Source organism: Musca vetustissima, unplaced genomic scaffold (genome assembly GCF_032173495.1).
Source record: "Musca vetustissima isolate MV318-11 ecotype Yass unplaced genomic scaffold, APGP_CSIRO_Mvet_v1 utg4377, whole genome shotgun sequence".
In the NCBI taxonomy this organism is placed as follows: Eukaryota; Metazoa; Arthropoda; class Insecta; order Diptera; family Muscidae; genus Musca; species Musca vetustissima.
Genome location: NW_026883600.1, coordinates 121,683 through 138,860, shown reverse-complemented (window position 1 = coordinate 138,860; position 17,178 = coordinate 121,683). Strand labels below are relative to the sequence as shown.

The following is a 17,178-nucleotide window of genomic DNA, read 5'->3' as shown; positions in this document are numbered from 1 at the left end:
TGAGAAAAATCTGTTAAAACTTAATAATACCAAAAAATGGCATAGATTTTTATCGAAAAAAAGTATCCCTTATATGGGGCCTACTCGAAGAAGTGAAAATTTTTAGTACTTTTTTTTTACCCATTGAAAACCCAAAATATTAAAAGTAAAACTGTACTGAAAATTTTTAATAGGAAGATTTTGTTTTTTACCCATTGAGAACCCAAAATATAAAATTACAGCTGAATAGGTTGAAAAATTTACACATGATCCTCAAAATATCTAATATTGAGGGGTACCCCAATATGGGGTTGGGATTATTTTTTGGTAGGGTTATTTTCTTCTCAATTAGAATATCTATATATCAAATTAGAATCAATTATAAGCTTCAAAATTTGTCAATATTGCAGTATAAAGTGGGCATTTTAATTTCAATTAAATTCGATTTTTTTATTTGAAATGTCAAATAAATACAACCACAAAAAAAAAGAAATGTCAAATAAATACAACCACATGTTGCGTGTGTTTTTTTTTTATTTGACAGAAAAAGCCACTAACCTACATAGTTCCTTTTTTTCTGTTATTCACCTCATATTGTCCTACCTTGTATTATTGTACCACGACCCTACTCCAATTGTTTGTTTTCTTTTTATCTGGAATATTCTTTATTATTATTATTGGTATTTATTTATAATTTTGTATTTATTTTTTTATTATTTAAGAATTTATAAAAAATAAAATTAAAAACATTCTTATTTTTTGTGTATTTTCCCTTTGTCATTTCACATACGCTATGCGCCATACATACGTCTTAGTTAAAGGATACATGCACACTCATTGCCAATCAAAGGTCAGTTATGCTGTCAAAATAGTTTGTCATAGTTTGTTTTTAATTACGTACGTTGGGTCGTTTATTGATTTGTTGCAAAAAATACAGTTTTAATATAACAAAAAAATATAATTTATGAAGAAAATACAACAAATTTTAATAATTATTTAAATTTTTTTAAATAAAAACATTTAATACTCATAAGTAAGTTGTTTACATATGTTTCCACACGCCAAGGCATGCAATGAATGAAAAAAAGGGGATGAGATATAAAACAGCTGTTCGTGCGCTCTCTCTCTCTCTCTCTCTCTCACACAAACCAATCTCCCTGCATGCATATACAAAACAAAACAACATTGAAATTGATTGGAAAGAAAGGAATTGTTATGAAATGATTATTTTTTTATTAAAAGAAACTATTTTTTTGATAAAAAAAATCATAGTATTATTGTTATTTTTAAAACATTGGGTTTATTTTTCGACCACATTCCCTTATCATGTTATCATTTGTTTTGTTTTTTTTTTCAGTTAAGTTCTTTTGCATTCATAGCTATATCAAGAGAACCGCAAAAGCCACCATTTACCAAGCCAGCCACTTTCCTTTTTTGTTGTTGTTCTCATTGTTGTTGCTGCTCTATAAAATAATCTCAATTTTTGTAAAATGGGTTCAGTTGTCTCTCAGCTATCTAAACCAAGAGTCGTCAATATGTCCTCACCTCAGGCCGTGTTTGTGCAAAATGTTCTCAAGGAACACAAAGTGGTTATCTTTTCCAAATCGTATTGTCCCTATTGTACCATGGCAAAGGAGGTGAGTAGTAGAAAATATATGAAAATAGTTTTAATTTTTTTCAATTAAATTTGTTTTTTTTATTTTTTAGCAATTTAAAAAACTAAATGTACCTTACCACGTTATTGAATTGGAACAACGTCAAGACGGCGATGAAATACAAAATGTTTTGGGTCAAATGACTGGTGGCCGAACTGTAAGTATTCCCGGATAAGTGGTTGCATGCATATTCACTCCATGATTCATTTGGTTTTCATATGGTTTCTGGTGAATGTTTTGTGGTAGAATTTCAAATGACCTTGAAAAAAAATACGTGAAACAACACGCTGTGATTCAGTGAAGTGTGGAGTGCAGTAGGGAAACAAAAAATGAAATTCATTGATAACTCACCGTATAGGGGGATAAGATTTGCTTTGATTGTTTTCATGTGGAACACAAACTTGTCTATGGACTGTTCCGCAAAAATGATACTCCACACGGAGCAATTCGCTCTTGTTTACGTTTCCATAAAACTTAGATGGAATGTATATGCCAGCGACTCCCAAACTCTTACCTATCGGGATCTAAAAATTCCTTATGATAAGATCTCCATGAGAGTTCCTCTCTTTGTAAAGTTGAAACAAAATAATGAACATTTTGAAAATTATATTCTTACACCTCATTAAGAAAAATCATTGTTAGGTTATGTACGAGTATGTAAACATTAAACAGCTGATTGTTGTTGTACCCCATTCTAAGGTGTTTTGTTTAACAAAAAATTTCGACTTCTTTGGTTTACAAGTTTTTAACAAAGTTTTAATTATTATTTTTTTCTTTTTTCAGGTACCTCGCTGCTTTATCGATGGCAAATTCATTGGTGGTGGCACCGATGTCAAGAAAATGTACGAAACTGGAGCTTTGCAAAAATATTTCAGCTGAATTACCGCCGTTTCGAGTCATTTGTAAAGATTTTATGACAAATATTTACACACATAAAATGTTCAATGTTTTTTTAAATATTTTTATTTTTTTGATGTGCATCGCACAAAACGCGTTTTAAAAAAATCTCTAAATAAATAAACATCATATGTTAAACATAGTTAAATGTTTAGCTTCAATATAGAAAAAAAGTATATGTCTTCCAAAACCGTTTAAATTTTTTTAAAGATTAATAAAAAATCTTAATGTTAATTGAGTTTTGTTAATTAAAATTATTTTTGAAGGGTTAGAATTTCCAATTTTGACAATTACCCAAAATAAGTTATTGTAGGGTTATGGTGCCAAAGGAAAAATAATTCCTCATAAAATTTCACTATGGGTCACTGAACACTAGAAATCTGAAATATGGAATATATAACAACAAAAAATGTGTATTTAAATTTGTAATATGTAGGCAATATCTATTTTTAGGTTAATTTCGAATTTAGCTAAAATTTTCCATAATACTTGATCTGTGGTGTCAATGGGAAAATGATTTCTCATCCAATTTCACTATAGATCGCTGAACACAAAAAATCTCTAAATATAATATTATATAAAAATTAACATTTAAATTTGTAAGGATGTATTTTTAGGTTAGTTTCGAATTCCCCTACATTTTTCCATAACCATTGACCTTAGGGACTTGGTGTCAAAAGAAAAATTATTCCTTATAAAATTCCACTAAGGGTCACCGAACACAAGAAGTTTGTAAATATAATAAGATTTAATAAAAAAATAATATTTAAATTTGTAATATGTAACCATTAAGACATTTTAGGTTAATTTCGAATTTAGCTCAATTTTTCCATAATCCTTGATCTGAGAGGTGTCGTGTCAATGGGAAAAAGATTCCTTATAAAATTTCACTATGGGTCACCGAAGACTAGAAGTTTGTATCTATAATATATAAGAACAAAAATATTACATTTAAATTTATTTATGAAATTTATAAATAATACATGTATTTTTAGGTTACTTTCGAATTCAGCTAAATTTTTCTATAATCATTAATTTAAGAGGTGTGTTGTCAATGGAAAAATAATTCCTTATAAAATTTCACTATGGGTCACCGAACACAAAAAGTTTGTAACTATAATATATAAGAACAAAAATATTACATTTAAATTTATGAAATTTATAAATAATACATACTTTTTTAGGTTAATTTCGAATGGTCCTAGATTTTCCCATAACCCTTCATTTGAGCGGTGTGACGTCAATGGGAAAATAATTCCTTATAAAATTTCACACAATAAATATAATTTATTTAGTTTTTGTCTAAATTTTGAAATTTAAATTTTTTTATATCAAAATGCCTTACCTTATTTTTGGGAATATATTTAGAAAAATAAAACTCAATATTTTTTTTCAATTTTTCCAAGAAAAATGTTCTTTGTTTTTATTGTATTTTCATTACTTTTTCTACTAAAAAAATGTATGTATGTATATATCATCATCTCTATACAGAGATGTACATATGTGTGTGTGTATAGACGTAATGCATAATTATTGTTTTTGCACTCTAAGACAAAAAAAAAAAAATGTATTTAATTGACAACGAAAAAATTGATGAAAATTGAAAAAATATTTTTTTGAGGTTATAAAAAAAACTTGTAAATTTAAATGTAAAGTCTTGTTGGAAAAAAACATGTTTTTGCGATTTATAATTTTAACATATAAAAATATGAATAATAATATTTTTATAAGCTAAATAATAAATAAAAAAAACAATAATTTTTTTTGAAAGTCTTAAAAAAATTGAAAGAAAAAATTAAAAAAAAATTGATGGAAATTGTTGTTGTTGTTGTTTTCAAATCATGATTCAAGTAAGGTGTCAAAAAACAAACTTCTTTTGGTGTTGTTGTTAAAAAAAGAAATTTCTTTTTTTTTCTTAACAAAAAAAATTTTTGATGATGGTTATTTTTTTCAATTGTTTTTTTTTAGTATAAAAAGGAGATGTTATGCCCTTACACACAAGTGTTCCACAGTGTTTCCTTGTATTATTTTTGAAGAGGTGGGGAGGAGGGAGGGATGGAGTTGATATAAGAGCGTGAAGAAACATGTTTCTCTTCAGTCTTATACACAACATTTTTATTAAAAATTCCAACAATTGAATTTTGAAAATTAATTTCCGACCTCTCCCCGTTCTCTTCTTTTTTAACAAGTTAGAAAAAAGAAGAACACTTAATATATAAATAGCACAAACAAACGAACAAAAAAAATCAAATTATAAGGAAATTTGGTTTCAAGGATAATAGGAGGGTGTTGGTTGTTGATTGTTGTTGTTTTTTTTCAGTTTTCTTCCAGTATAGATGGTTCCTGGTTGTTGTTGTATCAAAAAATAGTAGTTTTGTGGTAAATTTTAAATTGATATTTTTTTTTTTTTGATGGATTTTTTTAGAGGTTATGTTCTGATTTTCCGGGCCACCACTGTTTGTTGTTGTTGAAATTCTTCAGCCACATGGATTTATGCGCTGCTTTCAGTGGTGGTATTTTGTACCTCTTGGTTAACGTTCTGTAGATGGATGATATAATTCCAGTTCCCAAAAGAAGGCAATAATATTTTTGTCAAGGAGGTTCAGTCAGGTGTTTTGGATATTAAGGAAGAATTCGGTATATGTAATACATTGGATGGATATTTTGGTTGCAGATTTTCATTTTTTTTTTTTTTTTTGTATAAAATAAAATTTTGCGGGGGAAGAAAAAAAGAAAGAAACAAAAAAATTAGTTTTAAAACCCAAAAAAAGTAAATTTTGAAAAAAATTAAATATAAATTTTTTTAAATAATTCATATGTATGAAAAAGAAATGTGTCTTTAAAATTAAATTAAAAAAAGAAAAAAATATTTTAAATTAAAGAATTTTTTTTGAAAAAAAAAAAGAATAAAAAAGTTAGAAGAATGTTTGTTTCAAAAAACTTTAAATTTTTTTCAAGTAGAAAATGCAAAAAAAAAATTTAATATAAATTTTTTGTCGGAATCATCAAATATTTGATGATTCCGAAAATAGATATAAATTTTAGGTACAAAGACACATTTTTATAATTTTCATACATATGTGTTGGTGGTTGAGGTTAGTAGGGGTTAAGGATTAGTAATAAATAAAATTGATAACAAAAAAATAAAAAATAAAATATAACAATTTTAATAAAAAGAAAACTTTGAAGTCTTTGAGGGAAATGTGATTGGGTGGAGGTTGTTGGTTGGTGGAGGTTTTGGGAATTTCCTGTTACCCTCCCTCCCACCTAATTAGTAAATGATGCGATTAGAAGAAGAAGAAACTCTCCAAAGGTGTAGATATTTTTTAATTTCATTATGAAAATGAATTTTATTATTTTTTGTTTGAAATGATGTATTTCTTGTTGTTGTTGCTGTATTTGTTGTTTGTTTAAATAAATTATGCAGTCATTTTACAAATAAGTTATGTTTAAATTATTAATGGTTTTGTTGTTGATGTTCTTGTCGTTATTATTATTGTTGTTGGTAGTAATAAATAGAGCGAGAGAGAGTGACACAAACCAAAAATGTTTTTGTCATCATCATCAATGGTTGTTGTTCGTGAAAAAAGCAGATTTTTGTTTTTATTAAATGCTTATGTTGCACAATGTTGTTGTTGTTTTTGTATAGAGAGTGGAGTTAGAGGGTCGAGGAGGAAATGGGATAAATACACAAATCTTCAGACGCATAGATGGTTGGTTGGTGGTATCCTCTTTTTGGAACATGTTAATGCACGCATATTTATGCTGATATTTGTTTTGAGATGACTGCCTTGCTTTTTGTTATTACTTTTTTGTTGTTGTTTTTTTAGTAGATGTTTTTAGTAGAGAGTAGTGGTGTGTGTTTATCCTCTATGTTTGTTTTTTAGTTTACCTGTTGTTGATTGTTTTGTCCTCCGCCGTTGTTGGGTTTTCTGTTATTTGGACGACGTGGACGACTGTTGCGTCGGGGACCACCTTGTCCGCCTTGGCCTGGAAGAAAAAAAAAGCGGGAAAAAAATGAATTAATAAAAAATTAACAAATACATGATACATATTAGAAAAAAAAATTTTAAATAAATAAAAAAAAATAAAAAAATTATTTTTTTAATCTTTTTTTTAAAAAAAAAAGAAAATAAGAAATGAGTACTAAATATACTCAATATTTTTTTCAAAAAAAAAAAAAAAAAAAATCCTTTGTTTTTTTTTCATTTGTTAAAAACATTTTTTTAAATAATTAAAAAAATCTCCTTTGAATTTTTTACAATGCAATTTTTTTAATTTAAAAAAGTCTAGGGCTTATTTTTTAACCTAAAATCCCCCCTCACTCACCTTGTTGTCCCCCCTGACCACCGTCATTGCGTGGTGGACCACCACGTGGTCCACCGCCGCGACCGTTATTGAAATTACGACGGAAGAAACGTCTTTGTGGACCACCACGGCGCATTGGACCGCCTTGACCATCGCCGCCCCTATGATTAGGATCAGCGTTCTGGTCGTGGCCGCCATCGCCGCCGCCCATACCACCATCACCGCCACTTACTGGACGTCGTTGACTTTGGTTGCGTGGATAGTAGGACCTAAAACGTCCGCCACGTCCACGACGTGGACCGCCGCCGCCACCACCTCCGCGTCGGAAGTTACGTGGTTGCCTCTGTTGGGGCTGTTGTTGTTGATCATCGTGATTACCACCATCGTGATCATGTTGTTGTTGCTGCATTTGATTACCGCCATCTTGTTGCTGTCCTTGTCCCTGCTGTTGATCACCACCGGTACGGCGACGATTTCTACGCCATGGCATATTGCGATTGCGACGCTGTTTATCGGCAGCAAATTGGCTACCACGTACGGGTTCGCCGGATGGGCCGGTTACGTTAGCAGCCTCATTGCCCTTTTCGCCGATGACAACATCGAATTCGACCATTTCGCCATCGCCAACGGAGCGTACGGCTTTTTTGGGATTATTTTTGATGATAGCACTCTGATGGACAAACACATCTTCTTTAGTGTCGTCACGATTAATAAAACCATAGCCGCTTTTGACATTGAACCATTTAACGGTACCGGTAACCTTGGTAGCTGTAACGAAAAAAGAAGGAAAAAATGGGTTAAAATATGATTATGATATGAAACTATATATGGAAGTTATATCTAAATCTGAACCGATTTTCATGAAACTTAACACACGTCATTCTAAACTTAATACAGTACGCTATGCCAAATTTCGTGCAAATCGAAAGATATATAGGGACTTTTGAGCTCCATTTACCTTAAATCGGGCGAAAATATATATGGGAGCTATATCTAAACCGATTTTCATGAAACTTAGCATACACATCATTCTAGACCTAATTCATTGCGCTGTGCCAAATTTCGTACAAATCAAAAGATATATAGGGACTTTGGTACACCATTTACCTTAAATCGGACGAAAATAGATATAGGAGCTATATACAAATCTGGACCGATTTTCAGGAATCTTGACACCTATCATTCTAAACCTAATTCGTTACGCTGTACCAAATTTCGTGCAAATCGAAAGATATATATGGACAGTTTGCATTAAATCGGACGAAAATTTATATGGGAGCTATATCTAAATCTGAACCGATTTTTCCAAATTTCAATAGGGTTCGTCCTTGGGCCAAATAAGTGACCTGTGCCAAACATGCATACCAACATGCATAAATCGACTCAGAAAGTGATTCTATGCATATTCTCAAAAGCAACCATGTGTCTATCTCGATTCCTTTTGCCTGTTACAAATATATGCACAAAGACATAATACCCTGTACCACAGAGTGGTGAAGGGTATAAACAGGAAAAAATACTTTTTAATAAATAAAACGTTTTTAATAAAAAAATATCTTTTAATAGCAAAACATAATTTGAAAAAACCACACCTTATATTTCTTTAAAAATATATCTTTAAATAATTAAAATATATTTTTTCAACAATAAAAAAATCCAATAAATGTGTTCATCGCAACAAATGATCATCATAAGCTTTAATATGTTTTTTCAAAAATATTTTTCTTTAAAAAAATGTCATCCCCATTGTACTTTTGATAGACTTCCTGGGAAGTAGATATTAAAAAAAATCTTTGAATTTTAAAATTGAGAAGTGGGGAATTCCCCATATTCGACTCCACATTTTTTCCCTCCTCCATTGTTTGCATTAATTCCGGTATACCCCCACACTGTATTTTTATCAGTCTTGAAGAAGATTAGAAAAGAAAACCACTCATAGAATTTACCCGAACATATCGTCATACCAACGTGGAAAATCGTTGAATCGGCGAAACCAAGAAAATTTAACAATAACAACTAGCAATACCATACCACATAAAATTGAATATTTTTGTAAATAAATGCAGTGGATGTGTGTTTGTGTATTCGAATATTTATATAAAAGAAGCACACACAATGCATTCATCCAACCATCCATTGGTGGCGGCGCGGCGCATAAAATTTGATGAGCGCCAAAAGTGGGTTGAGTTTTTCACAATTCATCGACACAGACAGACAACAATGAAAAATACAAGACGGGAAAAAATGGGTGGAGAAGTGGGGTGGTGGTGACGAAGAGGTAGCTGTCAAAAGGTAGCAGCATAGAAAATTAAAAAAAAAATCGAGGGATTTTTTTTCATTTGTACTACTGCCTGCACTGCCGCGAATGACTGTGGTTTCTATAGCATTACTTTTGTTTTTGCTTTTATTTTATTTATTTTTTTTTTTTTTTTGAGGTCGCATCCGAAAACCGGTGTAGTATTAAATTTTGCGCCGCTCGCTAGCTCGAGTGGTGATTATGCTGGCTGACTGTGCTTCACTTTGCTAATGTTTACGTGTGTTTATTCTTGCGTTTCACATTTGTGTGTAGACGACGGACGGACGACAAGGAGGAGATGGGGTGGTGGAGTGGAAAATCTAAAAGAAAAACAACCCAACTGTATAGCCAGCCAGCAAGCACACACCGGCGATGACCGTACTTTTTTTTGGTTGGTTGCTTGTTGTTGTTGCTTTACAAAATGGCGGCCAATAAAAAAATGTATTTTTAAGCATAAGAAGAAATGTGTGTCCATGTGAAGCAACAAAAAAGCTTTACCACATGTCATCGAGCGTACTACTGAGCATAAACGGGCATGCAGACAGACACTTTGTGTGTCAGCAAGCAAGAATTTTTTTTTTAATTAAATTATGTGTTTATTCAAAAAAAAAAAAAACTAAATTGAACTGAACCGCATGCCATTCAAATGAGACAATCACACACACACTTCATCTTCTTCTTCCTTCTATACTCCTCACATTTCATTTCACTTACCAATAACTTCCTTTACTGGCGGCGGCTGTTTTTGTTGTTGAGCAGCATCACCTTGTGGCGAGTCTTGAGGCTGCTGCTGTTGTTGTTGCTGCTGCTGCTCTTGGAGCTTCGAGTCTTCCATTTTTGTTTGCTTTAAATTGTTCTTTAACTGAGCTTTGGTAACAAAAAAAAATTATTTCGATTTTCTTCCAGAAAGATTGGCGTTTCCGTCAATTATTTTCTTCTTCTGGTTGCTTCTTCTATCGGCAAATTATTTTTTTCTGTTACTTCACTTTCTTGCTGCTGTTGTTGCTCTTCTTTTTATTATTTGTAAGAGATGGTGTTGTTTTTTGTTCTATTTAATTTCTTTTTTGGGGACTCATTCAACTACTCCGTTCTTAAATTTTGAGTGATGGATGGTAAAAAAATCACTCCCAAATCCTTTGAGCTGTGTGCTATGATGTTCTTCTTGTTTCCACTTCTAGATCTTGAATAAAATTATTTCCACCATATTTTTATTACAAAATGGCGTTTTGCAAAATGTCATTTTTGACAGAAGGGTTGCAGCCAGAGAGTAGTAGCCGTCATTTTTTTGCACGCACAAATTCAAATCAAAAGGGTGCCACATCCGGCTGTGTTACAATAAAAAAACATATTTTCTATGTGACACCCTGTTAAGCATGGCTATTAAATAGGAAGAAATGGCTATTCAATGGGAAGAAAAAATATTGATTGTTATTCTTTTTAGCTTTAAAAAAAAAATAATATGTTTTCTTAATTATTTATTTATTTCCATTAAATAATACCAATATGAAATATTTTATATTAAATATATATTTTTTAATTAAAATATCTAAATATCAATTTCCCCGTTGTCTGTCAGCCGTTGTCCGTTGTAGTAGGCGTCATTTTTTGCACGCACAGAATTCAAATGACAGGGTGCCACATCCGGCTGTGTCATATAAAAATATATTTTCTATGCGAAACCCTGTTAAGCATTAAAATAGCGAGAAATGGCTATTTATGGGGGAGAAAATATATTGTTTTGTTATTATTTTTAGTTATATTAAATAAATAAAATGTTTTACAAAAAATATTCTTAATTATTATAAAATATTTTGTATTAAAATATATAATTTTTAATTAAAATATCTAAATATCAATTTGCTTTTCACCGTTGTCTGTCAGTATGTTTATAAATTGGTTCAATAGGTTACATTCACTGCAATGAACCACATGTGAACTTGATGTTAATCATTGGTTGCCATTAAAAAATATATTTTCTATGTGACACCCTGTTAAGTATTAGCATGGCGCGAAATGGTATGGGAATGGAAATGGGAAATGGGAAAAACTATATTGATTGTTATTTTTTTTAAGTTTTTTTAAATAAATAATATTTTTTTAATTAATATTCTTAATTATAATAAAATATTTTATATTAAAATATATATTTTTTAATTAAAATATCTAATTAGCAATTTGCTTTTCCCCGTTGTCTGTTCGTTTGTTTATGAAGTGGTTCAAAAGATTATGTTCACTGCAATGAACCGTATGTGAACTAGATTACATTAAGAATATATTTTTATGTGACGCCCTGTTAATCATTAGTATAGCGCCAAATGGCTGTTTAATGGTAAGGAAACACATTGTTTTGTTTTTGTTTTTAGCATTTTTTGTAGTTAATATGTTTTTCAATTAATAACTTTTATATATATTATTAAAAAACACGAATTATCAATTGACGTTTCCCCGTTGTCTCTCACCTTATTTATAAAGTGGTTCAAAAGCGTATGTTCACTGCAATGAACGGCATGTGAACCAGATGTAATTGATTCGTTATCGATGTAAATAACGATATTTTTATTTATAATGATTAATTATTGAATAAAAAGCGTTTTTTTTCAGATAATATTTAAAATATTTAGTAAATCTTTATTGAAATATATTTTATTGTTGTGATTATTTAAAAAAATATAATAAAAAAATTTTAATGTTTGTCAAGTAAACAGATAATTAATGAAGCAAATATAGGAGAAAGTTCAGCAAATTTTGTATTTTGTGTTCTCATTGGGTCGTAAAGTCCAACACTGAAAATAATCAATTTATCTGTTCCCGTACTAAAAGAATCGACTAATTTTTCCTATGATAACGAAGTTTCCTTTATGATATCGAAAAAAGTAGCAAAAATTGTAGATTCTTGCAGTACGGAAACAGACCAAATATTGACTCAAGTTTTAGGGTAGCCTCCATATATCGGTTAACCTTCAATATTCGGTATTTTGGACTTGTTCTTCAACCGAATTTGGCTATAGTTTGATATTTTTTTAATTTTTATTGGGTAGAAAATTTGCCTAGAAACACAGTTATCAATATCGGTCATCGTTTTGCTATTGTTTCAATATATCAGGTTATCTCCCAAATTTTCGGTATGCTGTAATATGTTTTTTTATTCTTATTGAATAACACAAATAAAATTCTAATCAAAGGGATATATTTTCGCGTATCCAAAGTATCAATCCATGGGAGAATGTCTAACATCCCTGGCTGAAGTCCTATCACTTCCAAATACTATTCGAATTAAGAGGAGATCCTGTCGCGTAGCAGGAATTGCCATCTGTCCATAGGGTAAAGTCTTAAATCCCCCGGATGGAGTCCTGTCATCTACCAATACTATTCTAATTATAATTTTGGAGATCTCCATTTCTCAGAAAGTATTACCTTTTTTATATACAAATTTAATTTTTGTAATCAGGAAGTCAACTGATTTCAATAGGTATATCCATTTTGCCCTAGAGGAAAACTTAAGGTTTTCAGCGATAGATAAAATATTGTTACGTTCTTGGACTTCACTTATTCCCGTGTAGACGTTGTTTTATTTCCCGATACAGTTCGTACCAAATAAAACGCGGGTTCGTTCAGATTACGATTATTACAATGACTTTATTCACACAACTTTACTTTGCACTTTACTTTACACGACGGTTTCAATTCGCGATCTGATTCACAACTGACTCACTGCCTTTCCATTCCCTCTATTTATATGAGCCCTGCCTGTCGCTACAGAAGTTTCTAGACGATCTGGTAACACCTAGATCACGAACAATCTACCAATGCAACAAACACATTGAGTAACAATAACAACAACAAACTTACTGAGTGAACAATAACAACAACAAACTTGAGTAAACAAACTTACAATAACAACAACACATATACAGGCGAGGGAATAACAAAGAAAGAGGAATAACGTTTAACAAGAATTGTACGACAATAACAAAATAGAAAATGAAAGAGGAAATGGAAGGATGTAGAAAAATCTATACAGTGGTTGTTGTTGTGAAGTTATTCAAATAAACTGCGTAGTAGGAATTTACGTTACAATTCAAATTCTTAAATTAACGGAATTCATCTAAATTAACTTAAATCTAAAGTTATATTCGTAACATTGCCCCCCGCTTAAGCCTGTTCGTCCCGAATAGGCACAGTTCCCGTTCCGTAGGGGGTCAGCCGCTCCAAATGCACAACTTTCATCTTCGACCTGGGACTGTCGCTCCTCTGGATGCGATAAACGACGTCATTTATTTTCGTGACAATCTTGTAGGGTCCTTCCCAGTGCGTTTGCAATTTGGGGCATAGTCCTTTCTTTCGTTGTGGGTTGAACAATAGTACCAGTTGCCCTTCTTGAAACCCATCGGTATTTGCCGCTCGATCGTACCTTGCCTTCATGCGGTTGCTAACCATTTTTATTCGATGTCGGACTGCATCGTGGACTTTACTGAAAGAGTTTTGAATGTCTTCATCTTGGTTCACATCATCGTTTGGGGTAGCACCGAATATCAAATCGCCAGGTAGCTTTAATTCATTTCCGAACAGAACTTTGGCTGGGGTCCGGGATGTGGAATCATGAATGGCCGATCTATAAGCCAATAAAAACTTTGGAATATGCTCATCCCAGTCTCGTTGGCCACTGTCCACCACTTTCCGTAGATGTTCTTCAAGGGTGCGATTGAATCTTTCCACCATGCCATCTGATTGTGGATGTAGGGGCGTCGTTCTGGTTTTCTTAATTCCGTAGGAGTCACACATTTCCTTGAAGATCGCTGATTCAAAATTCCTACCTTGATCGGAATGAACCTCAGATGGAACACCATAGCGACAAATCCAATTTTTGCTGAACACATCCACAATTGTCCTGGCTTCTTGATTTGGGATAGCATAAACCTCCGGCCATTTACTGAAGTAATCCATGACCACTAAGACATACCGGTTCCCAGAGTCGCTTGTTGGGAACGGTCCAGCTACATCCATTGCGATTCTTTCAAAAGGTGCTCCTGAATTATACTGCTGCATGTAGCCTCGACTCTTCCGTGTTGGACCTTTAGCTCTTATGCACCTTTCACAATTGGCGATCCAGTCGGCAATGGATTTTTGACAGCCGACCCAGTAAAATCTCTGCTTTACCTTTTCAGCGGTCTTTGCTATGCCAAGATGTCCTCCACTTGGCCCATCGTGAAACTCCGACAAGACATCTCTTATTTTGGAGTCTGGGACGACGATCAAGTTCCGGTGAGATTTACCGTCCTCACTTTCCCATTTGCGATATAGGCAGCCATCTTTTATAAGTAGACTGTCCCACTGGGCCCAATAGGATTTTAAAAGAGGGCTTTCGGAGGTAATTTCTTTACGACTAGGTCGCTTGCCCGTTTCTATGGCCGAAATAATTTTGCCCAGAATGGGATCTCTTCGTTGTTCCGTCGACCAATCTTCCCCCGACTCAAACTGCAATCGTCGGACATCAACGATATTCTCTTTGCACTCAGCCTTTGAGCAGTGGCTGTATTCTACCTTGCATGGCCGACGAGACAGGTCATCAGCATTACCGTGTTTTCCGCCTTCTCTGTGCTCGATTCTGTTTAACGGTGACTCATTGGTGGACTGTTGAGCCATTCTTCTACCATCTTTCGTAGGAGGTGGTGACGATGACCTGGATCGTTTGCGCTTAGCTCTGCATTCGCGCGCAATATGACCTGTTTTATCGCAGTTGTAGCATCTAACCCTGGGCTTAGTCATCCCTACTAACTTTGTTTCTTCGATTACCCGCCTCATGGCGTCCTTGATCAAGTTAACGAGAGATTTGTGTTCGCAACATTCGGTCTCCATTTGGCTAATCTTGTGGGTCTGGGGCTTAACAATCATTCTTGCCGTCTCTTGGGCAAGAGCAAACGAAACGGTTTCGGCAAATGACGCTTTTGGTGACGCATATGTTGCACATTTAATCTCAGGGTCACGTATGCCATTCACAAAGGTTTCGATTTTCATACGGTCCAGCAATGGGTGATTCTCTCCTGGATACGTCATTAACACCAAACGTTCCACCTCAGCTGCAAAGTCTTGTAAGGTCTCGTTTGCCCTCTGTACTCTTCCCCTTAATTCCATAAGGTAGATGTTTTGTTTATGTTCGCCACCGTACTTACGTTCCAGTGCAGCAATAACATCTTCATAGTTGCTTCTAGAAGCGACAGGAATACTCTGTATAACATCAGCAGCACTGCCCTTCAATGCCAGAAGTAGTGCAACCGCTTTGTCGCTGTCGTTCCACGAATTTCTAGAAGCCACTGTCTCGAACTGTAACTTGAAAACATTGAATGACGTAGAGCCGTCGAATACAGGAGGTTTGATTTTTAGCGTGTTATCCGGAACTCGCACCGGACCACCTTTGATTTCCAGTTCCGACATTTTCTTCTCCAGATTCGTAAACCTGTGGTCGTGGGCCAGAAATTTCTCATCCACAGACAGAATCTTCTCATCGACCGACTGCACTTTCTTATCCAACTCTTTAATTTGGACCTCCACGGTTTCCACTCTCCTTTTAATAACTTCTGTAATTTTCTCGAGTTTCTCGTCAAACATTCTACAATTCTCCGCCTTGAGTTCATCTAACTTTCTGGAATTCTCTTCGAACATTCGTCTCGTGTTTCTGGAATTCTCTTCGAACATTTTAGCCAGCATTTCCCTGAAATCGTCACCCCTGGCAGCTACTGACGAGACTTCCCCACCGTTGGATTCGCCCATTTCCGATAAATCCACTTCATCCTTACTGTCAAACTCATATGTATCGATGTTCATACCACGGCGCTCGAACTCATCCAACAGACGTTTTTGGAGTTCAGCCTTGTTGCCAGTAGAGGACAATTCCAATTTATTCAGCTCCTTCTTCAAGTCTTCCACTCGTAGATCCTTAAACTTCATCGTAGTACTATCGTAATCTCACTTCCGACACCAATTGTTACGTTCTTGGACTTCACTTATTCCCGTGTAGACGTTGTTTTATTTCCCGATACAGTTCGTACCAAATAAAACGCGGGTTCGTTCAGATTACGATTATTACAATGACTTTATTCACACAACTTTACTTTGCACTTTACTTTACACGACGGTTTCAATTCGCGATCTGATTCACAACTGACTCACTGCCTTTCCATTCCCTCTATTTATATGAGCCCTGCCTGTCGCTACAGAAGTTTCTAGACGATCTGGTAACACCTAGATCACGAACAATCTACCAATGCAACAAACACATTGAGTAACAATAACAACAACAAACTTACTGAGTGAACAATAACAACAACAAACTTGAGTAAACAAACTTACAATAACAACAACACATATACAGGCGAGGGAATAACAAAGAAAGAGGAATAACGTTTAACAAGAATTGTACGACAATAACAAAATAGAAAATGAAAGAGGAAATGGAAGGATGTAGAAAAATCTATACAGTGGTTGTTGTTGTGAAGTTATTCAAATAAACTGCGTAGTAGGAATTTACGTTACAATTCAAATTCTTAAATTAACGGAATTCATCTAAATTAACTTAAATCTAAAGTTATATTCGTAACAATATATAGTTAAAAACAGAATCTCAAGGATTACCTATGGTAAATATATCAAAACTATCCCTGAATGGACCTAATTCAGACGTTCTTTTTAACGTGTAAAATCACTTCATGAGGATTTATTTGACATATATTCATTGGAATTGACAATTTAAACTTACTGGGTTAACGAAATCGTGTACAATGTAAACGTACTATAACACCCTTGCGTTTTATTAACACTTTCCGCTGTAAACACCAACCAATGAATTTTATTTACAATACGTTACGTCATTCACTAATTGTCCATGCAACATATGTCATGTTCTAATTGGAATTTGCACAATGTCGTTCTTTGTTTGCTTGCGAATTAACCCCTTTAGATCCCTTTGAACGAAAATCGATCTACATTACCCTAACTGTCAGCAGCACGGTATTAGCTGACGTTCTATTGTTGTGTTTTCATTTATTT

The 17,178-nt window shown here is 33.4% G+C and overlaps 2 protein-coding genes across 2 annotated transcripts; one reads left to right on the top strand and one right to left on the bottom strand.

The window, feature by feature from the left end:
• Positions 1 to 1,468: 1,468 nt before the first annotated feature.
• Positions 1,469 to 2,534, top strand: LOC133330515 (uncharacterized). Its single transcript, XM_061538952.1, has 3 exons — positions 1,469 to 1,616; positions 1,687 to 1,791; positions 2,418 to 2,534. The coding sequence occupies exons 1-3, from the start codon at positions 1,470 to 1,472 to the stop codon at positions 2,511 to 2,513; spliced, it is 348 nt and encodes a 115-aa protein (XP_061394936.1). The 5' UTR covers position 1,469; the 3' UTR covers positions 2,514 to 2,534.
• Positions 2,535 to 6,410: 3,876 nt separating this feature from the next.
• On the bottom strand, positions 6,411 to 9,988 carry LOC133330508 (Y-box-binding protein 1). The gene is made up of 3 exons (XM_061538945.1): positions 9,850 to 9,988; positions 6,861 to 7,607; positions 6,411 to 6,521 (listed from the first exon to the last, which is right to left on the bottom strand). The coding sequence occupies exons 1-3, from the start codon at positions 9,968 to 9,970 to the stop codon at positions 6,415 to 6,417; spliced, it is 975 nt and encodes a 324-aa protein (XP_061394929.1). The 5' UTR covers positions 9,971 to 9,988; the 3' UTR covers positions 6,411 to 6,414.
• Between the last annotated feature and the right edge of the window lie 7,190 nt (positions 9,989 to 17,178).